The 23,884-nt window shown below is 53.5% G+C and overlaps 1 protein-coding gene across 2 annotated transcripts in view; it reads left to right on the forward strand.

Annotated features, from left to right (window-relative positions):
• Window positions 1–14,828: 14,828 nt before the first annotated feature.
• NOS3 (nitric oxide synthase 3) overlaps window positions 14,829–23,884 on the forward strand; it is a 21,830-nt gene continuing 12,774 nt past the window's right edge. The window contains exons 1-13 of one of the 2 annotated variants that reach the window (XM_021706258.1): window positions 14,829–15,295; window positions 16,661–16,763; window positions 17,125–17,273; window positions 17,481–17,643; window positions 18,974–19,065; window positions 19,163–19,304; window positions 19,563–19,702; window positions 19,806–19,980; window positions 20,656–20,757; window positions 21,381–21,575; window positions 21,691–21,764; window positions 21,979–22,123; window positions 22,612–22,716. In XM_021706258.1, the coding sequence (XP_021561933.1) occupies window positions 15,138–15,295; window positions 16,661–16,763; window positions 17,125–17,273; window positions 17,481–17,643; window positions 18,974–19,065; window positions 19,163–19,304; window positions 19,563–19,702; window positions 19,806–19,980; window positions 20,656–20,757; window positions 21,381–21,575; window positions 21,691–21,764; window positions 21,979–22,123; window positions 22,612–22,716 (1,743 nt within the window). In that variant the 5' untranslated portion in view covers window positions 14,829–15,137. The remainder of the gene's footprint in view (window positions 15,296–16,660; window positions 16,764–17,124; window positions 17,274–17,480; window positions 17,644–18,973; window positions 19,066–19,162; window positions 19,305–19,562; window positions 19,703–19,805; window positions 19,981–20,655; window positions 20,758–21,380; window positions 21,576–21,690; window positions 21,765–21,978; window positions 22,124–22,611; window positions 22,717–23,884) is intronic. The other variant, XM_008072678.1, reaches the window with a different exon arrangement.

Raw genomic sequence — 23,884 nt, forward strand, 5'->3', positions numbered from 1 at the left:
GCCCTTCCCATTGGCTGAGCCGCGCCGAGGGCTCCCCCCACCCGCTCCAGCCCCTCGTTCTGCCGGGGAGCCCCCGGAACTTGCGCTACCCGGAGAGGGGGAAGGGACCTTTCGGCCGGGAAAGCCCCAAAGACAGGTGCCGCGGCCGGCTTGGGGGTGGCTGCAGCGTGGGGGCAGGGATGTCCGCCACAACCCCGATTCCGGCCTGAGAAGCTTGCCTGGAAGGGAAAGGACCGGTCCCCTCTGCCCTGGCTCCCCACCACGCCACGCGCTGGTTTGGTAGACACGGCATGCGCTCGGTGCCTACTGTGGGTGACAAGGGCAAGCCTGGGCCCCGGGAAGACGGGTCCGGGGCAAGGGGAGGCCCGGGAGATGGGAAGGGCAAAACAATCTGAATGCTCCGGGCCAGCGAAGATCCGAGATGAGGGTGGGTGAAACTTAGGAGAGGCACGCCCCCCAACACACATACACACACACACTCACGCCCACAGACATTTCTGGGGTTCTACGGGGCTCTGCGTGGGGCTGCACCAAGAGGGACATTCTGACAGCAGTCGCGGCCTCCTCGCTGCGGGATCAAAGGGAGGCCCCGCGGCGCGAGGTTCCAGCCCCGGGATCCCCGCGTGCGAGCGGCCCGCCCTCCTCCTGCAGAGCGGGGTCAGCCTCGCAGGCCCGATCCGCGGGCTTGGGGCCCTGCGGCGGCGGCCGCGGCCCAGCCCCTCGGAAAACCCTGGCCTAGCCGCAGGCCCCTCCCCCCGGCCAGCTGGCTCGCTCCAGCTGCAGCTCCCTTATTTAGGCAAGGAGGCCTGGGGATGCTCAAGGGCAGCCAGGGTGTCTGCCCGCCGCCTGCCCACCGCCGGCCTGGGTCTGAGGAAGGGTCTCCGGGCGAAGCGTCCCTGGCCCGAGCAGCGATGCAGGGCCCCTAGGAAGGCCAGGGCTGGAAGGCGAGTGTTGACAGCTGAGAGGGCGGGTGGGGAGGAGTCGCAGCTGAGCAGCCGAGGGTCCACTCCCTGCAGCCAGATCAGAGACCTGTCTAGATGGATGGGGCCATGTGGGGGCTCCTGAGGGCTTGCAGCTGCCTCTGTCCTTGGAGCAGGGGCTGGGTCTCGTCACCAGCGAGAACCATCAGGGGATCTAGGGGGAGGGGAAGACAAAGGGCAGGGAAAGAAGCAGCGTCTGCAAGGAGGAAGGCGCAGAAACAAATGTCGTGGTGAGACCACCCTGTCCAGACTCTCACCTTCCACTCAGAAGCAAAATGATGCCAACACCAGGGCTAAATGGGGCCACTGGCCAGCAGATGACACCCTTTTTTATTTGCTAGTGGGTGGGCAGTGACTCAGGGAGGCAGCCAGTGGGAGAGAAGGAGGTGGCTCCACCAGCCGATGCTAAAAAAGTCCAGAGGCTCTTGCCTGTGCAGTCATTCCTCAAGCCCTCTCCACCTTCAGCAGCCTCCCCAGCCCCCGGGGTGCCCAGGGTAAAGCTTCGGTGGCACAGGCTGCCCCTCCTTTGTGACTTGGCCTCGGGTACATCAACCCATCTGGGTTCTGGGTAAAACCCAGTGCATGACTGGCCCAGCCCCCACCCAGCCCCACAGCTGCCCAGGGCTGCTGGGATCCTGCCGCAAGGCCAGGGTAATTCATGTGCAAGTGGAGTATCCTGCTCTCCAGGTCAGGGGATTGGGAGAAAGTGAGCAAACCAGCAGCTGAGAATGAGCATGGGAGAGGGAGGAAGGAGAGGGCATCTGTAGGCTCTCCTTCTCTCCAGACCAAGAGAAAAGGAGAGCCAGGCCCTGGAGGGAAGGAGCTACTCATCTGACCTGGCTAGTTGTCCTCTCCCCACTGCTACCCATGTTGCTGGGACAAGCCTCTGCTCTTATCTCAAAGGGGAGACAAAGGAGTCCTTAATTATCCCAAAAAGACAGGAGACCAGGCATGGAGTAGGCCGCCTTCTGTACATAGAGGCAAGAAGAAAGTTGTTTCCTTAGGCTCAGGACAGCCAGATCTCCCCCTCTCTCTCTTTCTCTCCCCACCCCAGTCCCCTCCACATTTCAGAAGTCAAAGCTGAATACAGATTTCTGACTTCCTTGGAGGCTCAAGGTAGAGCCTGAAGGCAGTTCCACTTAGCCACCCTCACAGCAGCCACAAATGAGCTAAGGAAGAGAGGCCATAAGATGGGGCAATCTCTCCCCGAGGTATCTTTCCTGGGGTCTTCAGATGAGTTGACACAGGCCCTGGAGGGAAGGAGCTACTCACCTGACCTGGCTAGTTGTCCTCTCCCCACTGCTACCCTTGTCCCTGCCCTCCATCAACCTCCCACCTCTACTCCCAGAGCTGGGACAAAGCAAAAAGTGCCCAACACTGATACCAAGAGCTGGGCTGTCGGGCCTCCAGAATCTGCCCCACTCCCACCTCGAGCTCCCAGAGCCATCATCAGGGACCATGCCTGGGAAGAGCCCTCCTGCACCCTGCCTGTAACTGAGGAAAGGGAGAAGCCGTACCTACCATGAGACACATAGGCTCCTTCCAGCTCCCAGAAAGAATCAATTTAGGGAGAAAAGTCTGCAAAAACACCCTGCCCACCCCACTCTCTGCTCCTGTTCAGTCTGAGGGAGTTGAGACAGGACATCCTGGGAGGACAAAAATAAATGGAAGCCCACCCCTGCTGGTAGGCCCCCAAGGAGTGAACCAGGCAAGACACCGCCAAAATCAGGCCCAGGAGAGCAAGTTATACTCACTGGGGACTGGAAAGCAGTTCCAGTCAGGTGGGCCCAGGAGTGACAGCTCACGGAGAAATGGTTCCTGAGAAACCCCAGAGGAAGAAGAACAAGAGCAGTCCCTTGATGCTCAAGGGGAAGCTTCGATTGCTCAGTAGGGCTTTGTTTCTCCATGCAACTAGGTCCTCAGAATAGAGCTGTTTTCAGATATGAACTGAAGTTGGAAGAGAAAGAGAATCAAAAAGCAACATATCTCCCCTCCAGAAGTGGGTGCTCAGGGCTTGTTGATAGAAAGAAGGGAGATAAGGGAGGGAGGGAGGGAGGGACCCACCTCAAATCCAGAGTCAAGAGCCTGGACTCTCTTCACTCATTGGCCTCCGCGGCTCCATGTGTAGCAATCCTGTCAACTCCCAGCCCATTCCAAGGTCTTCTCCAGCCAACCTGACACCCACCATTGGTGGGACATTTTCCCTGGCTTGGTGATGTCAAAAGAAGCAGTCTCTATAAGTCCTGGAGACTAGAACTCAGGAGACCTGACTTCCAATTCTGGTTCTGCTACTAGTTGCTTTGGCAAGTGTTTACTGGGGGCTTTCTGAATACTGGGCCCTGTGCCAGACACTGTTGGGGGACAGGAGAGTAAGCCAGGATTCCTCCTCCAGGGACTCACAGTCTAGTGAATTTCGAGGGAGGTGGTGGGCAGACAGAAACAGTGCAGTCTGCAGTCAGTGCTGTGGGATTACGAGGAGGAGCCAGTTAATTTCAACTGGAGGAGCCTAGGAGGGCCTTTCTAGGGAAGGAGGTTTCAGAGCAGATCCTTGAAGGTAGAGACGGGGCACTGCAGAAGCATCACAGGTGGAAGGGGCAACATGAACAAAGGTACAGAGACTGAAGAATGGAGATTGGGTCTGGGGACAAAGCAGGTGTGGTGACAGTGGAACAGCAGGCTGGTGCCATTTGCAGAGGCTTGAGGAGTATGAAGTTTAATCTGTATGCCAAGGGGACACACTGAAGAAAGTGGTGGCAGCAGAAATGCAGTACCCACAAATGTAGCAATCATGTCTGTCTTTGTACAGATTCTAGCATATAGTAGCTATCTAACGAAGGTTTGTTGAATGGATACAACGTGGATAATAGTTTGGAGAAACTGAGGTAGATAGAAAGTGTTTCCATCATCTATTGTTGCATAACAGCCATCCCAAGATCGGTTGCTTAAATCGATGGCAGCTTTTTTTTTTTTTTTTTTGCTTATGGATCTGCAATTTGGGCAGGTCCCACGAGAACCATTTGTCTCTGCTTGACTCCAGACAAGGGCCTGGAAGGCTCATCTACTCATGTCTGGTGACTGGCACTGGCTGTTGGCTGGGACCTCAGCTAGGACTGGGGCCAGACATCTACATGAAGCCTTTCTATGTGACTGCCTGGCTTCCTCACAGCATGGTGGCTGGGTTCCCAGGGCCAATGTCCCAAGAGAAAACCACTCAGCAGCTCTATCACCTTTAATAACTTAGCTGAAAAGCCACATAAAATAGCTTCTGCCATAATCATGGCACATCAAATTCAAGGAGAAGGAACTTACACACCACATCTCAGTGAAAGGATTTTGCTGTCACATGGGAAGAAAAGTGCAAGCCATGGAATGCATTAGCATGACCACCTTGTGAAAATATGATCTGCCATACAGGGCTATGCAATAGTCTGGGGAGAGATGCCCAAGACTTGAACCAGGTCAGAGGTGATGGGAAGGGGCCCATTGGTTGTGTAACTTTAGAAGTATCACTAAATCACACTTTCCTCGCCTGTAAAATGAGGAGGTCAAACAAACTGATCTCTGAGCTCCCTTCTAGCCTTAGCAGTGACTGATTCTTTAACTCTACACAACAGCATGTCCACCTACAAGTTGTTCCTCCATTTGCCCCCAATACTTATCTCCAACTCTACTTCCTATAGCTCTCTCATCTTGAGTACCCTTGGGGCCAAGGGTTACTCTGCAAACAGCACCATGGTCCATCCTATATATTTATTTCAGACAAAAAATAAGTAAAGCGAGAGATCATTGAGGACAGGTAAGAAGCCCCTGACAGCCTCCCACTCCACCTGCTGTGTGCTCATCACCATTAGGCCTACTGGAAATGACAAGTGCAAGAAGTTCATAATCTAACGGGGAGAGAAAACAAACAGGCATGAAATATCGCAAAAACAATCTGATGCTGCTGATGATGCATGGAGGCAAGTTCAAAGGAGGAAGGGCTCTGAATGGGCTGGGGCAGCCTGGAGAACTTCCTGGAGGAGCCAGGCCCTCCTGGATGATAAGGGTTTTCTTGGGCACAAAAGAAGAGGGTGAACATCTTCATAAAGCAAGATCCAGGTAGAAGTCAGGTGTGAATCTTCCCATCGGTCTATACTTACCCCCAAATAAGAAAGAGAAGGAGCCAGGCTCAGTGGCTCAGCCTGTAATCCCATGCCTTTGGGAGGCTGAGGTGAGTGGATTGCCTGAGACCACGGGTTCGAGACCCGCCTGGGCAGCAAGACCTCCTCTCTACAATAAATCAAAAAATCAGCCGGGTGTGGTAGCGCATGCCTGTAATTCTGGCTACTTGGAAAGCTGAGGCAGAAGGATCGCCGGAGCCCAACAGGTCAAGGCTGCGGTGGCCGGGAGTGGCCACTGCACTCCGGGCGACAGAGTGAGACTCCAACTCAAAAAAAAAAAAACAAAGAAAGAGAAGGAGCCAGTTTAAGTTTTCCTCTGCTGGACAACTTAAAAGCCAAATGTCCCTTTGACTTAAGAACTGGAATTCTTAGACACAAGGAGGGGCTTCAAGTGAGGCTTCATAACTTAGTGAGTAGTAGAAGCTACAGAATTACTATATAGAAGGGACTGATGAAGGGGAAGAAACTGACTATAAGGGGGATAGGACTTGTCTGGAGGCTGAATTTGCACGTACACCTTTAAGAATATATTTACGTTCGAGACCCGCCTGGGCAACTTGGCAAGACCTCATCTCTACAATAAATCAAAAAATGAGCCGGGCGTGGTAGCACACACCTGTAGTTCCAGCTACTTGGAAGGCTGAGGCGAAAGGATCACCAGAGCCCAGCAGGTCGAGGCTGCGGTGGCTGGGAGCGGCCGCTGCACTCAAGTCTGGGCGACAGAGACTCCAACTCAAAAAAAAAAAGAATATATTTACTAAGCATCTAATATGTACCTGTCACTATTCTAGGAAAAGTAAATTGGTTTTTGTTTTGTTTTGTTTTAAATAATGCCCTCAGAGTTTGCAGAACCAGTTCACTGTTCTGACATATATTAGGGGGTTATTTTGGTGTGACTTTGTGGGATTTTAAAATATTCCAGAGCAAGCCATGCTTCGGACTACCCGTCCAGGGTAGGCCCGGGAGTAGAAGCAGCTCTCTTGATTGTTCAACGCCTCCAGCTAAGCTGGAACTCTGTCTCTGTCCAAGGTGCTGAACGCCCTTCAAGCCCGGCTCGGCGAAAATCAGGGAAGGCAGCCCAGGTGACAAGACTGGTGCCTGCTTTAGGATACAGTGAATTAGATGACCACCCCAAACCTTGAAAATGCTTCTTGAGCTGGACGGTACCTCCTGGAGACAGCATCTGATGAAACAAGAGCTGGCTTTGCCAATTGGTGCCGAGAAATTCAGGTTTCGTTCACTTATGTCCAGAATGTGCCTTCTTTCCTCACTCCCTACCCACAGTCATCAGGAAAAGATATGAAGACACCCCTGAACTTTACACTTGCAACCCTTGGGATTTGCTTTGGGAGTTTCTGTAGCTTTATGAAATATTAGAGCCAGAAGCAAACACTTTCATATATTTGATGATAAAACAGAGATGCAGAGTGGTGGGAAATCTGCCTTCAGGCTGTACCCAAGTAAATGGGGCTGAATAAGAAGCAAGGTCTCCTGGTTCTTAGTTAAGTGATTTTCCCACCACACCAGGCCAGGTGGGAAATTTTATATCACACATAACAAGAGCTAAAGAAAAGAATTCAAGGTGTGTGTGTGTGAGAGAGAGAGAGAAGGACTGAGACCAGAGAGCTTTAGATACAGAGATGGCTGTGTCAGCTCTCCAGAATTATGTCCTGTTCCTCAGGCAGAATGCAGAGCCTACTCCAACCTGGAGAGGGGGCACAAGTGAAAATGCTAACCCAGCCAGGCACAATGGCTCATGCCTATAATTCCAGCACTTTGGGAGGACAAGGCAGGAGGATTGTTTGATCCCAGGAGCACAAGACCAGCCCGGGCAACACAGCAAGATCTCATCTCCACAAAAAAATTAAAATTAAAAAAAAAGAAGAAGACCGGGCACAGTGGCTCAGCCTGTAATCCCAGCACTTTGGGAGGCTGAGGCAAGAGAATTACCTGAGCCCAGGGGCTTGGGACCAGCCTGGGTAACATGGTGAGACCTCATCTCTATAATAAATCACAAAAACTAGCTGGGTGTGATGGCATGCATCTGTAGTTCCCGCCACTTGGAAGGCTGAAGCAGAAGGATCACCTGAGCCCAGCAGGTCGAGACTGCAGTGGCTGTGAGTGTGTCACTTCGTTCCAGCCTGAGTGACAGAGTGAGACTCCAACTAAAAAAAAAAAGAAAGAAAGAAAATGCTAACCCAATACTAGCCCCATATTTTAAAGGGTAACTAGCCCACCCCAAAGATCATCAACTACTGAGCCAGCCAACACCAAAGACCAGAGAAGAGAACTCAGACCCCCTCTACATCTCCCACTCTGTCATCTCCTGCCCTGCCCACAAGTATCCATCCCTTTCTATGTGTCCCACACAGTATGAGAAATATAAGATATACAATCCAGCTCCTGACCTTACAAAATTTGCAATTTGCTGGGAAGACAAGATGTTCACACATGAATAGAAAATACTACCGGAGCTAAACACAAATAATGGCAGCAGACAAGAAAACTCACATCATCCTAGATCCCAAGTCTAAGAAGTGGTGCAGACTATGAATGCTTTGACTGCAGAATGAATGAAAGTGCTACTTTTTTTTTTTTTAGTAGGAGTCTCACTCTGTCACCCAGGCTAGAGTGCAGTGGCATGCACATGACCACCACAGCCTGGACCTGCTGGGCTCAAGCAATCCTTCCACCTCAGCCTTCCAAATAGCTGGAACCACAGGCATGTGCCACCACACCCAGCCAATTTTTTAAAAAATTTATTGTAGAGACAAGGTCTTGCCAAGTTGCCCAGGCAGGTCTCAAACTCCTGGACACAGGCAATTCTCTCACCTTTACCTCCCAAAGTACTGAGATTACAGGCATGAGCCACCATGACTGACAGAAGAGACTCTTTTTAAGGCTGGGAGGATCAGGGAAAGGCTTCACAGAAGAGAAGTGTTTAGGGAGAATTTGGCTGAGCTGAGAACTGTGGTCGAGATCTCGTCTCTGTCCCTCTGGAGACCACCAGTCCGGCACAGGGCCTTCTTGGGGGAGGATAGAGTTGGTGAGGGTGTGGAGGTGACAGCAGAGGCCTGTCACAGTGCAGGGTCCGAAAATGGCCAGGAATAGAGGATTAAGTCTTTCTCCTCTGAAGGAAAAAGAAAAAGAAAAAAACAGGCCCAGAGAGCTCCCCCTTCTGGATCCATCAGGCAGAGCACTATCTAAATGGAGGCTCCTCTAGGAGTGGGCTCAACAGTTCCTAGCACAGCTAGGCTGGAGTTTAGGAAATCAGGCAACAGAATAAGAACCCCAAGAAAGTCTCAGGTTATCATCAACAGCAAATGCAAAAGGAATGTCTTGTTTTCTGGTCTCTGGCAAGTGGCTGGGAGTCAATGGACATACAATCCATTTGGGAAAAAAGACAAATCACAAATGACTGAAGCTATATCAGGGTTTGGAATCAGGATGTCTAGTAAGGAGATCTAATTGCTGTTCCTCCCACCCTGGTTCAAAGAGAGAGCCTGGTCCCTCCTCAGGACACCAGAGAGGCAGGGGGAAGGGGGCTCTGCCCAGCCTGTCCTCAGTGATGGTTGCTATGGAATTTCCATGCTGGGCACACTTGATGCTCAAAGCCCTGTTCCCAAGAGACCTAGCACCACAGTAACCACACCAGGAAACTGGGTCAGTCTGAGGGATGGAAAGGGAGAAGAAGGAGACAGGAAGAGACAGGAGGGGGCAGGACCTGTCAGGCTGATCCCTGACAACCATCCGTCTCAAGTCTTGTAACCTTATAGTCTTGCATTGGTAGATAGTATGACTTACTGCGAAGGGCCCCCACAGCCTGAGATAGGGGCCCTGGTAGTCAGCATTCAGCCTGACCCTAAAAGATCCTCATTTTCACTCTGGACCCCAGGAATGAAGGGCAATTTCAAGTCCCCATGGATATTTTAAAACATTTATCTCCACACATGCTCTTGACCCAAATTAGCTTTGGAGGGGCAGGAACCAGATGAAGAGGCAGGTTGGTAAGGGACTCCCAGACCATGCCAGCAATGGGCATATGCATACTTGTATTTATATACAGGCACACCTATATACACACTCACATATATTCACACATAAATACACATACACACATATCCACACCCACATATATACATACTGCTATTGACTGAATGTTTGAGTTCCCCCAAAATTCATGTTGAGTCCTAACCTCCAAGATAATGGTTTCAGGAGATGGGGCCTTTGGAAGGTGATTAGATCATGAAGGAAAAGCCCTCAGGAATAGGATTAGTGCCCTTATAAAAGAAAACCCTAGTCAGGCGCGGTGGCTCATGCCTATAATTCCAGCACTTTGGGAGGCCGAGGTGAGGATTGCCTGAGCCCACAGGTCCAAGACCAGCACGGACAACTTGGAAAGACCTCATCTCTACAATAAAAATCAAAAAATTAGGGATGGTGGCGTGTGCCTGGAGTTCCAGCTACTTGGAAGGCTGAGGTGGAAGGACCACCTGAGTCCAGCAGGTCAAGGCTGTGGTGGCCATGAGCTTGCCACTGCACTCCAGCCTGGGTGACAGAGTGAGACCTCAACTCAAAAAAAAAAAAGAAAACCCAGGCAACCCCCTTCGGTCCCCTCCCATTGTGGAAGTTTTTCTGTCTTCTCAATAAATCCTACTTTAAAAAAAGAAAGAAAGAAAACCCAAAGAGCTCTCCCCTTCTACCATGTGAGGACACAGTGAGAAACTGTTGTCTATAAACCAGGAAACGGGTCCTCATCAGATATGAAGTCTTCCAGCACCTTGATCTTGGACTTCCACTCTCCAGAACTGTAAGAAATACATTCCTGTTGTCTATAGACTACCCCAGTCTATGGTTTTTGTTATAGCAGCCTAAGTGAACTGACACACACACACACACACACACACACACATACCCCACAGGCACATAATTCACTCAGGGCAGTGGTTTGGGAGGAAGAGTTTAAACCTCGAGGTAAAGACGCCTAAATTCCCCTTAGGAAGTTAGTCCAAACTTCCAGGCACCCCGAAGGCTTACAGTCACCTGTCCCTGACAGGACAAGGTCTTAGAGTTTCCCAAGGCCTTTCAGCCACTTGACTTTCCTATCAGTCTGAGGGCCAGGAGGTGGAAGAGTCTCTAGAAGAGGGTTGGTGAGGTCAGGCTGTCACCAGGCTCTGCTCTAGAGAGCCCACCTGTGGGACAGTGGGAGCATCTCCAAGTACTCCTTCCCTGGCTCCCCCAGCTGTGGGAACCACCTCCTCTCACAAGAGCCCCCCAGTTGTGCCGGACAAGACTTCCTGTGCCTTCAGTTCACCACAGTCCCTGTGGTCTGTGCAGGAAGCAGGGAGAGACAGAAGGGTTTGTCCCAAAAAGAGGCACCCTTGTTCCTCTGGGAGTGGGCCACTCACAAGGTCACCATCAGAAGCTCCAGTCTTATGGAGACCCACCCCAGGTCAATCTGGACTCGGAGGCACATGCCATTGGCTCCTCGCTTATTCCGTGGTTCTTCCGGGATGTCTGTGGTGTCTACTCCCAGAACTTTGCTGGAATCTCTACTCCTCGGCTCTCTGCTGCCCCCATGTGGCTGTCTGAAAAAAGGCTGGGGCTGCTAGATGGCACCCAGCGCCGACGACACAAGACCCTTTGCAGATAGGCAGCCTCTTCCACAGCGTGAAGCCCTCGCCATCTCAGACCCCACCCCCAAAGCCTTTCTTAAATACCTAGCCCTAGCTCTGAAATCTGGAAGCTGAGCAAAACTCTCCACTTCCTACCAGCCTCCCAACACAGCATGAAGCCTGAGGAGAGAGGCCTCCTAGAGGCCTAGCTGCCCGCCTCCCGCCTGCCACTTCTCCCGCCCCCCTCCCCTCCTTCCCCTCTCCCTACTCAGGCCTTGCCAGCAGGCTGGAAGGAAGCTGCTCATAGTGCGGAGGGTGGGGCACTTCCAGCTCACACTGAACAACCCCGGGTTGGGCTATAAAGAGTCAGGGCCTTCCGATCCATCACCCCCACCCCCATCACCACCTCATACATCCCGACGCACACACACACCCCAGGCCAGGACCTTCCCTTCCCAGCAAGGCCCCCAAGGTCAGGCGCCCCCACTCCCCACCCTGCCCAGCCTGCACAGCAGCTCTGGTCTGAAAGGGAAGGCAGAAGCAGGATTGACTGCCTTCTGGGTGTTTAGGAGGGAGCAGGGGACAACCAGCCAGGCCCTCCCCAGGGAACAGTTCCCTACTCACCCACAGAAGCCTGTGGGCAACAGAGGAGCTGGGCTTTTACCAGGTGATCTCCAAAGTCCCGTTCAGCTTGAGAATTCATGATTTAAATTTTAAATGTTGTCCTTTTAACAGAACATCAAACCTGCAACCTTGAACATTTTGTTTTTTCATAAATGACTGTTTAAAACATAGTTGCTGGTATGAGCAATCAGCCACTAAGACAGACAAGCATTATGGCCTTAGCAGGGTTGCTGGCATAGAGCAAGCCAGAGCTGGGTAAGGCCCTGGTGGGAGGGATGCAGAGGCCCCATCCAGAGGTGAGAGAATCAGCTGTCAGTTCTCATCAGAGTACCTCAATGGAAATCAGGGGATGGGGTAATACTGTCCATGGCTCCAGGAACGGGAAAGAAGGAAACTTCTCTGTCCCAAAAACTTCTACCTCTGACTTTCTGTCTGTTTGAATTTTTTTCCCCTCCTTTTCTTAAAACCCCTCCCACCATGTCCTCTGCCCAGATCAAATCCGGTTCAGGTCTAACCTGACCCACAGCCTTCAGTGCTGGCAGCTGTACTGAACTAACCCATCCTCTCTCATGGTCAGAAAGTGCCCCCTATTGGGCCCATCCCCTTCACCTAGACTGACCTATTCTTTCTGCCTGCCCAGACCCGTCTAGCCTCAGCCCAGTCTCTTCTCAGTGGCCCTTGTTCCTTGCCAATTTCCAGTCCCCGAGATGGCTGCACACATTTACAGCTAAACAAGCCAATGTTTATGAAGTCCCTACTCAGTCTGGTATGCTCAGAGCCAGGAGAGGATCTCAAATGAGCAGAACTGGCCTGTATCTTCCAGAGTATGTGGGTTTGCATAGGCGAGAACTCACACACACACAGGGCAAGCTGCCCAAAAACTAAAACCAAAAGGAACCAGAGGAAGAGATGTTCCCAGGGCCTAGGAACCAGGTGACAAAGAGCTGCCTGGGGAGTATGGAGAAGGTGTGTTGAAGAAAGTCTCGCAAAGGAATTCTGAGGCTGCGTTAGTTGGGTCCTCTAGGAAGCAGATCCTAGATCCTTGCTTCCCGACTGGGAAGCAAGTGACCCTGGATTGAATGCAGGGCAGAAACATAAGATAATTACAGGAGGTAGGCTGGGTGTGGTGGCGCATGCTTGTAATCCCAGTTTTTTGGGAGGCTGAGGCAGGAGGATTGCTTGAGCCCACAAGTTCGAGACCCACCTGGGCAATATAGTAAAACCTCATCTCTACAAAAAAAAATTAGTCAAGTGTGGTGGTGCTCAAGTAGTCCCAGCTACTCAGGAGGCCGAGGCAGAAGGATCACCTCAGCCTAGGTAACCAAAGCTGCAGTGAGCCGGGATTGTGCCACTGCACTCCAGCCTGGGTGACAGAGTAAGACCCCAACTCAAAAAAAAAAAATCATAGTAGGTAGTTCCTGAGAAAGATAACAGAGGCAGGGAGCAGGAGTAGATGGGAGAAAGATCCAGAACATGATGCAGATCTCACACTTGTGGAAGGACAAAGGGAAAAAAGACTAGGTGTGAAAGGCCTCAGGCAGCGAGCGCTGATCTCAGCCAGCCTAGCAGAGAACTCAGGCACAGAAATGCCTGTGGGGGAGTCACTGGTAAGCCACATCCCTCCTCCACACACCTCCCCAGTGGCTGCCTGAAGCCTGCAGGGAAGCAAGTGGCCCTGGACTGAATGCATTCTGGGAATTGTAGATGGCAGATCCCATAGGCATGGCAGCTGGAAGCTGTCAGCCATCCAGCAGCAGGTACTTGCTTTCAGGAAGGAAGGACCAGGCAGGACACTTCCAGAGCTGCCAAGGCTGGACCACAAGGAAGGGGAGAAAGATTTTCTTTCCTCAAAAGGGAAAGGGAAAGTTGGAGGGAACAGCACAAGAAGGGGTCCAGCAGCAGGGATGCACAGGACTGTTTGGGAGTCTGTGAGGAGACCCTTTAGACCAGAACAGAGGATGTGAACAGCGCACTGGAGAACTTGAGGGCCAGACCAGTGCTGGAGTGGCCTTGGCCTTAGTTAAAGGTTTCAAGTAGAGAGCCAAAGCATGAGGCAAGCCCTACTTTTGGGAGGAATCTGGCTGCAGTGTGGACCCCAGGTTGGAGAAGGAGACCCTGGGGTGAGGAGGCCATAGGAACAGGCTACAGTCAGTGGTGCAGGTAAGAAGAAGTCAGGAGGAAGTTGGCATCTGAGACTGGTTGTCACCTTGACCCTGAGGTTGCCAGTCACGGCTCCATTAACTGGAACCTGGAAAAAGGAGCCATTCTCAGGCATGTACCTATTAAGTGACATGGGATCTGTCTATCTCTGTCAGCAAGGTTGAAAATGTCTGAGAGGCAGGGAGATGGATCCCATCTCCTGTCTCACTGGGAAGGTGAGGTGGTACAGTGGGACAGGTTCAGGGGCTGTGAGAGAAAGCCTGGCTGAGGAGAAGCCTCTGATTTCCCTCCTCCTGAGAAATGGGCAGTAGAGCACACTGACGACTAGGAACAGGCTCCTCCGTGTTTATGAGGCCCCATCACCCTCCACCCTCCATAACTGGAAGACTCCACCTACTTGGTGTGACCCCAGAGCTCTTAGCACAGCCCGTTCCTTCCGCCTACCCACCCCTCACCCAGTCCCACCCCAATCTTATCCTCTACTGGTTTTCAAAGGATTCCAGCCAACATAAATCCACATGTTTGTTTGTCTGCCAGTCTGCCTCTCCCAGTCTCTACCTCCCAGTCTCTCAGCTTCTGTTTCTTTCTAGAGGTTTCTCTTAGTCTCTGAGGTCTCAAACCCACAATGTTTCAACACCTGTGAATCTAGATGCCCAGCTAGTGGCCTTTCTCCAGCCCCTGGATGGCACAGAACTACAAACCCCAGCATGCATTACTGCCCAAGGTGCCTGGAGAGGGCTGGTACACCCCACTTGCATTCTGGGAATTGTAGTTTTCCTGGCCTCCCACACCCTCACCGGGGCTCCAAGGTCTCCCCCAGCGGTCTGACCCTGCCTTGGCCCTGACTGCCCGATGATCTACCCTAGAAGCATGCGTCACTGGATGACAGGGTGGGCGTGGGGGCTCTGGATGGCAGCTTCCTGCTCTTTGTGTCCCCCACTTGAGTCATGGGGGTGGGGGTTCTGGGAAATTGGAGCTGGGAAAGGAAGGGATACCCTAATGCCAGATTCAAAGGCAAAAAGTCACTGCATCCTTGCTGGGTCTGTATCCCCAAGAACTCTAAGGACTCCACGGTGGGGGTCCAGAAGCATTTAGATGTAGGGGAAGTGAAGGAGAGAACCTGGATGACCTTAGAGATGTCTGTAGTGTGGGCTTTCATCACCCCACTACTGCATGGTTCTCGCCTTCGGGAAAGGCTGGCAAGCGTGAGACCAATGGCCCCCACTTCTGGTGCAACACCAGAAAAGGGCCTTTTCGACCCTCTGGTGTCTCCACCCTGCCATTCCCCTACACCCCGGCTCCTGTGCTCCAGACTCTGGGCTCCAGGGGACACCTGGGTTCCCTTATCAGTTCCAGTCCTCACAGCGGAACCCAGGCGTCCGGCCCCCCACCCTCCAGGCTGGCGGGCGTGGAGCCGAGGCTTTAGAGCCTCCCAGCCGGCCTTGTTCCTGTCCCATTGTGTGTGGGACAGGGGCGGGGCGAGGGCCAGCTCCAGAGAGCCCCCTCCCACTACCCCCTCCCCTCCAGCCACCTCCCTGCTTCCTAAGGAAACGGCCAGGGCTCTGCTAGAGTGAGCAGCAGACTTGACACACAGCGACATGGGCAACTTGAAGAGCGTGGCCCAGGAGCCTGGGCCACCCTGCGGCCTGGGGCTGGGGCTTGGCCTTGGGCTGTGCAGCAAGCAGGGCCCAGCCACACCAGCCTCTGATGCCAGCCGGGCCCCGGCAACCCCACCCCCGCCAGCACCAGAACACAGGTGAGGACTGTGAGGCTAGGAACAGGTGGGCAGGAGGGTGGTGTCAAGGCCTGGAGCCCAGGGCTAGGAAGGGCTGGAACCTGCAGCCCAGCCGGGAGGGCCAGGTCACCAACGCAAAAGGGCTATCAGTGTGCAAAGAACAGGCCGGTCTGGGAGGCTCAGAAAAGAGATCGGGATCAGGGCCAGCAGACAACAGGTCAAAGTGAGGAGTAAAGGTGCCAGCTATAGAATTAGGCCAGGTCTGAATGTTGCTCCGCTGCCCAGAGCTGTTTGACTTTGAACAAGTCACTTAACCTCTCGAAGCCTCTGTTTACATGAAACAGGGGTATGGCAGTACTTACTCCATGAGGTGGTAGGTTTCTAGATCACAGGAAGCCTTCAACAAACAGCAGTGATGGTTATTTAACTGGAGAAGAAAGGAGCTGGGAGCCATAGTTATTGCAGAGTGAGAAAGTAAGGCCTCATGGAAGGGAAAGAGAGCTGGGCCAAGAGGCTCAGGCCCTTGGGGTAGGGGCCCAAGAAGACAGAGCTGCTGGATCCTTTACCCCTACTCCTGTGCCCCCTCCTAGTGGCTGTCACCCCCAAACTGGGCCATGCAGTCTCAATCCCCAGAAACATCCTCCTTGGGGCAGAGGTTCTAGGAAAGAGGAAGGACCCGGAGGCCCGGTAGGGTGCCAGGCCAGGCAGCGTGGCTGGGGCTGCAGGCAGCCCCACAGGGAAGGGCTGAGGGCCTGGGCCCTGCCACTCAGGCGCACCCTTGGCCTGAGTCCCTCCCTTCCTCCCCACCGCTGGTGGTTCTGGGAGGAAGTGATAAGGCCTGGGAGGCTTCCCTTCACACCAGGGGCCGCTATCAGGAGGGGGTGGGAGTAGGAAGGGAAATCAGGGCTGAGGAATCCCTGCTGAGGCTTCCCTCTGCTCTGGCACCGGGCTCTCTCTTCCTCAAGGCAGGGCTTAGGGCAACTTTGGGGTTTGGACACCCCATCTCCAGAAGTGGTGAGGTGGATCCTGTATGAGAGATGAGGGTCCCACCTGGGGTACACTACCCACCTCTCTGCAGTGGCTCAGAAGTCCAGGACCTTGGTGCTGACTGAGCACCAAGAGGCCAGAGGCAGAAGTCAGACCTGTATACCCAATGGCAAGCTGCCTGGCTTCTTTGAGACTCGGGTCCCTCATCTGCAAATGGGGGTACAAATATTGCCCACCTCCTAAGGCTGTGGGGAGGGCTGACAGGAACATCAGAAAGCACGCAACAGGCAAGTGATATGTCAGTGAGGTCATCAGTGCTGTGGAAGGAGTCTGGGCTACACCCAGGGGACAGGGGGAGTGGAGGCCAAAAGGAAACTCCTCCCCCATGATTCCCAACAGCCCCCCATTGACCCGGCCCCCGGAGGGGCCCAGGTTCCCTCGTGTGAAGAACTGGGAAGTGGGGAGCATTGCCTATGATACCCTCAGCGCCCAGGCACAGCAGGTAAGGCCGGTCCCCACCGCTCTGTGTCTCCACCATGTTAGGGGTGGGGGGAGGTTGGGGGCAGGAGGTTGAGGACCGGCCTCAGATGGGGGCTGAAGAAGGAAGCACCACCCTTCTCTGAATTGGTCCCTGTCTCCACAAAGGGGTGAGGACTGGGAAGAACCAGAGGAGCTGAGGGACGGGCAGGGGACTTGGGTGACCCTCAGCCTCCAGCCTTGACCCCAGTCATGGCTCCCCCCATTGCTAGTCTCAGCCCTTCCTTGGCCCACCCCCTAGGCACCCTTCCTCCCTCTGCCCCCCTGCCCTACCTCTGTACCCTGACTTGGTCATGACCATGGTGCTCCCGGCTCCCCCAACCTAGGATGGGCCCTGCACTCCAAGACGCTGCCTGGGCTCCCTGGTATTTCCACGGAAACTGCAGAGTCGGGCCCCCCCAGGCCCTGAGGCCCCTGAGCAGCTCCTGAGTCAGGCCAGGGCCTTCATCAACCAGTACTACAGCTCCATCAAGAGGTGAGACCTCGCCAGACAGCCTCCCTCGTTTCCCTGAGGCCCTGGAAACCCAATAAAGACCTTCCCCATGACTCACCCCCTTCCTGAATCCTGACACCACCAAGTGGAGCCCAAGCCCTCCCCCAGCACTCATGCAAAGCCTGTGGTGGGGGTGGTCCTCCCCCCCACAACTTCTTGCTCTCCTGTTCCCCCCCCTCCCCTCCCCAGGAGCGGCTCCCAAGCCCACGAGCAGCGGCTTCAAGAGGTGGAAGCCCAGGTGGCAGCCACAGGCACCTACCAGCTTCGGGAAAGCGAGCTTGTGTTTGGGGCCAAGCAGGCCTGGCGCAATGCTCCACGCTGCGTGGGCCGGATCCAGTGGGGGAAGTTGCAGGTTTGGCCAGTCAGAGGGAACTGCGGGACAAAAAGGGGAGAGGAGGGGTTGAGCAGCTCCTGAGGTTTTCTGGGCTTCCAAGCAGTGGGGGAGATCCCTGTCTGTTCCCTCAGAGACTGGAAAAGTAAGGGGTCCAGCCCTACCCTCAGCTGTCCTGGGGATCCTCAGCCCAGTAGCTAACAGCTGGTTATTAAGCCTTAGGGCAATGCATTGCCCAGAATAGGGGGGGGCGGAAATCTAGACTGGCACAGCCCGTGAGGATAGCTGAGCAGTGCTTCCCTGGGGATGCTGTTCAAGTAACAGGAGCAGCCTCCTGGAAAGGGCCCTGCCTGCTGCTTCCCTGAGGGTCAGGTCTGCCCAACCCGTGCCCTCACCCACACCCATTGCTCCCCTCCCCAGTTCTCCTGCCTCGACCTGGACCCGTAGGCTCAGGGCTGGCCTGGGTTATTGAGCAGCCTGTGCCCATGGCACTAAGAGAAGCAAGCTGACCCATAAGGGAATCAGCCCATGATCTTGGCCTCCTTGGCTGTAACTGGCCACCAAAGAACTTGGAGTAAAGCCACATGCTCAGTAAATCCCAAAGAAGTCTCAAATAAAACAAGAATAATCCTGTCTGACACTTGCCTAACTCTTAAGTTCTTCAAAGCTTTAGCTCAACTTTGAACCCATCTGAGCTTCCATAATGAACCCTACTCATAGCTATGTCCCTCCCTTGATCCCAGGCCAGTCCCTGCCACCCCTACCTCTGTCACCAACACATGTTTCCTCCTCCCTCGGGCAGGAATGAGACCTCCCAGTCTCCTGGGGCATCACTCAAGTCAGCCAAGGCTTTCCTGGCATCAGAATGTCAGCGTTGGCAGGGTCCCTGGAGGCCACTTAGTACACCACCCCCTTCCTATCATCAATGTGCTCAAGGAAAGTCAGATGGCCAATGGGGTCACCTGTCTTTGCTTGAGCACCATGCACAATGGGGAACTCACTAGCCACACTCCTAGGCCGCCTCCTCATCCACTGGTGCCTTTCCCCAAGCATCAGTTTGGCAGTGGTTGGGTCCCTCTTCTGCACCAGGTACCTAGTCAACTTCTATAGTGATGGGGAGACACTTGGCCCAGAAAGACAAGAAGCAGACCAGGTGGTAATGGGTATGTGAGGGTGCAGGGCAGGGAGGGGTCGGTGTGGATGCAGATGGTCAGGAAGACACCCTGAGGAGAAAGAACCATGACTCCCAGCAAGTAACTCCCCTCACCCCTGCCTACCCCACCAGTGGTTTCTCCGGGGCTGGTTCACAAGACCCCACCTCTCTCCTCTCCCCCTGCCTCGGCTGGCTCAGGTGTTCGATGCCCGGGATTGCAGGTCTGCACAAGAAATGTTCACCTACATCTGCAATCACATCAAGTATGCCACCAACCGTGGCAACCTTCGGTGAGTCCCCCCACCCACTTCACCAGGCCCCAGCCCTCACCAGGGTGCCCAGGTGGCAGGGAAGATGGAGCTCTGACCAGCTGTCTCTTTGCATCAGTTCGGCCATCACAGTTTTCCCGCAGCGTTGCCCGGGCCGTGGAGACTTTCGAATCTGGAACAGCCAGCTGGTGCGCTATGCTGGCTATAGGCAGCAAGATGGCTCTGTGCGGGGGGACCCAGCCAATGTGGAAATCACAGAGGTGGGCACTGAGAGCTGCCTACAAGGCTGTCCCTGAAGCAGAGAATGGGGAAGCCAGCCAAAGAGGGGTCAGCAAAGCAGGAGTAGGAGATCCCTTGCTGCAGTAAAGGATGAATGCCACAAATGGGATCCCTGGGTGGGCACGGAGACCCAGCCAATAAAGGGCCCCTGAGATGAGGGAAGGAAATGGTTGACAGGGGGTCCCTGAGGAGAGCATGAAGCTGAGCCCCTGGGCTTCCCTCCGGCCTGTTCCTTGCAGCTCTGCATCCAACATGGCTGGACCCCAGGAAATGGCCGCTTCGACGTGCTGCCTCTGCTGCTGCAGGCCCCAGATGAGCCTCCAGAGCTCTTTTCTCTGCCCCCCGAGCTGGTCCTCGAGGTGCCCCTGGAGCACCCTACGTGAGCACCAGAGGGACTGACTGGGTTGGGTGGAGGGGGCCATCCCTGAGCCCCTCAAGGAGGGGCTGCAGGGAGATGCTGATCTCACACCCCGACACCTCAGGCTGGAGTGGTTTGCAGCCCTGGGCCTGCGCTGGTATGCACTCCCAGCAGTGTCCAACATGCTGCTAGAAATTGGGGGCCTGGAGTTCCCTGCGGCCCCCTTCAGCGGCTGGTACATGAGCACTGAGATCGGCACGCGGAACTTGTGTGACCCTCACCGCTACAACATCCTGGAGGTAAGAGGCAGCAGGTGGGGGAGGAGATATGGGTCTCATCCCCTCGGGCAGGAGTCTGACTCACTGGATCCAAAGAATGCCAGCCAAGGGAGAATCTGAGTTTAGGAAGAGTTTAGGAGTTTAGGAGAATTATCAGATTCTCAAAGAGGACCTTGACTCAAAAGACGTTAAGAGGTCAGGCACAGTGGCTCATGCCTGTAATCTCAGCACTTTGGGAGGCAGAGGCGAGAGGACTGCCTGAGCCTACAGGTTTGAGACCAGCCTGGGCAACTTGACAAGACCTCATCTCTACAATAAATCAAAAAAATTAGCTGGGCTTGGTGGCCCATGCCTGTGGTTCCAGTTACTTGGCAGAAGGATTGCCTGAACCCAGCAGGTCAAAGTTCCAGCCTAGGAAACAGAGTTAGACTCCAACTCAAAAAAAAAAAAAGAGGTTAAGATTCATTTTAGAGATGAGAAATGAAGGCCCAGGGCTGAGAAGTGACTAGCGCCAGGTCCTTCTCTGCTCTGAGGTGCCTTTGCTGGTAAAGCCTTGAACCAGCCCACTAGGCAATCAGGCCTCACAATGGCCACCTGCCCACCTTACTCCTTCCACCCATGAGTCTGAGATGAGATACACTCCCTCCATTTCCCAATCCCCCATCCCTACCAATGCCATGCACACTACTGCCCCAGGATGTGGCTGTCTGCATGGACCTGGATACTCGGACAACCTCATCCCTGTGGAAAGACAAGGCAGCGGTGGAAATCAACTTGGCTGTGCTGCACAGTTACCAGGTGCACAGGCCCAGACTGGCCAGGATAGCAAGGGACTTTGTGGGGGCAGGGCTGAAGTGGGGGGCATTTAAAGCTGAGGCTAGACTTAAACAGGTGGAAGAAGTTCCATAGCCCAAGTGCCATGGGACACATGTGCCTGCAGTTCTGGGACAAAGCTAGCTATCCCAGGTGCTGTCATATAGGGGCCGAGTGTGTACCAGGAACCTTACAGATTAGTGTATGCCCAGTAATTGTGGTTCCCAGGGCATATTGGGTATTGTAGTTTGTGGTACCCGCTGGATTCTGGAAACTCTAGTATTGGGATCAACTGAGGACATGTTGGGAATGGGAGTGTAATACATGTTGGGAGTTGTAGTTTGAGGAAACCAATACCCACTTCCATGGGGTCTCAAGAGTTTAGGATATTTTCATTTAGAGGGGAAGGCATACAGATACCAGAGATCAGAGCTACTATTGCATGTTAAACTTGGAGCATGACCATATAAGCTGGGGATACAGAATATGTTAGATTTGGGGTGCCCCAAGGCACAGTGTGGTTTGGGGTGACAGGGAGGTAGAGATAGAATGGGTACAGTCTGTGGGCCTTGTCTGAGCCCAGTCTCTCTCCCACCCTTCCCCCCCAGCTGGCCAAAGTGACAATTGTGGACCACCATGCCGCCACAACCTCCTTCATGAAACATCTGGAGAATGAGCAGAAGGCCAGGGGGGGCTGTCCTGCTGACTGGGCCTGGATCGTGCCCCCTATCTCAGGCAGCCTCACCCCTGTCTTCCATCAGGAGATGGTCAACTATTTCCTGTCACCTGCCTTCCGCTACCAGGTGCCCGCTCCAACCGGTTTCTGCCCACCTGGGCCCAGCTCTGACTATGCAGCCCCCAGAGACCTCTAACATTTTCTTTCTATGACTCACCCCCACCCCCATCACTTCTCTGCAGCCAGACCCCTGGAAGGGGAGTGCAGCCAAGGGCACCGGCATCACCAGGAAGAAGACCTTTAAGGAAGTGGCCAAGTGGGTACCCTAGGCATGGCCTCTTCTACCCACACACCCTGGGGGGACCCAGCCCCAACAGTGGTCTGGGCCTACTACTCAGTACCCACAACCTTACTGTGAGGGGGTCTAGACCCCTGCTTATTCTGCCTCCATGCATCTGGGGAGGCCCTGTGCAGTGGGGGAGGCCCTGCTCTGTGCAGCTGGGACACCCTAACACCACCCTCGCCCACAGCGCAGTGAAGATCTCTGCCTCACTCATGGGCACAGTGATGGCGAAGCGGGTGAAGGCAACAATCCTGTATGCCTCCGAGACCGGCCGGGCCCAGGGTTATGCGCAGCAGCTGGGGAGACTCTTCCGGAAGGCTTTCGACCCCCGGGTAGGACTGAGCCGAGAGGGGAAGGGAGGTGGAGAAAGGGGGCTCTGTCAGTAACTTCAGAGGTATCCTAGAGGACAGGAAAGGATCACAAGGCAGAGTTCATGAGGAGCCCCAAAACCATTCAGAAACAGAGTTGGGGCCTGACTCTTCCCCAGTCCGGGAGGCCTAGAATGAAGAGGACAGGGGCCACAGGGGCCAAGTTCCTCCAAGAGATGCCGAGAAAGCCCCCAGAGCCTACAACCCTGCACAGGGTGTACATGCTAAGTATGATAAACCTCTGGAATCGCCACTCGAATGCATCTAACTCTTTCCTTCCAGCTTTCTTCCCTCTGGGAAGGTCTGCTTCACACAGCTCTGAGCTGCCTTCATGGCAGCACAAAAAGGCAGTGTAGCCTTCTGAGGAGTGCGGCCTGAACAATGTCCCCTAGTGACCGGGAAACTGCCAAAGGAACTGAGAGCCTAGACATCTGTCTTCTTCCCACCCACAGGTCCTGTGCATGGATGAGTATGATGTGGTGTCCCTCGAGCACGAGACGCTGGTGTTGGTGGTGACCAGCACATTTGGAAATGGAGATCCCCCAGAGAATGGAGAGGTGAGGCCTTCCAGGAAAGGGGCCACTGGGAATGAGGAGAGACTCAGAATTGGAGTGACTGGGCAGGAACACACACACACACACACACACACCTCAGGATGGAAAGCGGAAATGCTGAGAGCCCCCCTAGAGTACACAACCCTGCACCAGCCACACCCCTGCCCCCACCCACACACACATGAGCTTAACTCTGTCCAAAAGTAATTTCCATTAGCCGTGCAAGTTTTTAATATGAGGAAGGCAGTTCCTGCCCAGCCAAAAGGGTTAGACTGCAATTAGGCATTGATAAATGAGAAAAACAGAGGTAATCCACTGAGTACATTATTCTAGCTTTATATTTTCTTCTATGTTTTATTTATTTACTTTGAGATGGGGGTCTCACTATGCTGCCCAGGCTGGTCTTGACCTCCTGGTCTCAAGGGATCCTTCTGCCTCCAAATAACTAGGATTATAGGCACACCACCTCACCTCATCTTTCTTCTTTTTTTAACAAAAGAAAAGAATTCTGTTCTTATGCTAACATAAATTAGATAACCACTTTCTCAACAGATCCTAAAAGAAACACAAAATGAGAGTACTACCATGCCTTCTTGTTAATTATTGTCTTTCAAGCTTAGGTGTCTCTGGGCTGCCCAAGTCTGGGTTTATTTCTTGTCCTCTTGTCTGTTTCAGCTTCTAGGTTTTAAATGGCTTATTAGCACTAAGTACCTCCTCAGTACCTTAAACAAGCTTGAATTCTGACATCCACCTTCTCCTGCTGACTTACTGTCCACTCCAGCTCTCATTCTGGCCTACCTTTTAGAGAACAAAGGCAACTAATTATATATATATATACATTTCTATAGTCAGGTATGGTGGCTCATGCCTGTAATCCTAGCACTTTGGGAGGCAGAGGCAAGAGGATTGCCTGAGCCAGAATTTGAGACCAGTCTGGGCAATTTGCCAAGAACTCATCTCTATGGTAAATCAAAAAATTAGCTGAACGTGGTGACACGTGCCTGTAGTTCTAGCTACTTGGAAGGCTGATGTGGAAGGATCGCCTGAACCCAACAGGTCAAGGCTGCAGTGGCTGTGACTGGGCCACTGCACTCCAGCCTGGGCAACGTAGTGAGACTCCCACTCAAAAAAGAAAAAGCGAAAACAAAACAAAATTATATATATATATATA

The sequence above is a fragment of the Carlito syrichta genome, unplaced genomic scaffold, assembly GCF_000164805.1.
Source record: "Carlito syrichta isolate Samal-C Ts95f unplaced genomic scaffold, Tarsius_syrichta-2.0.1 Scaffold315400, whole genome shotgun sequence".
Taxonomy (NCBI): Eukaryota; Metazoa; Chordata; class Mammalia; order Primates; family Tarsiidae; genus Carlito; species Carlito syrichta.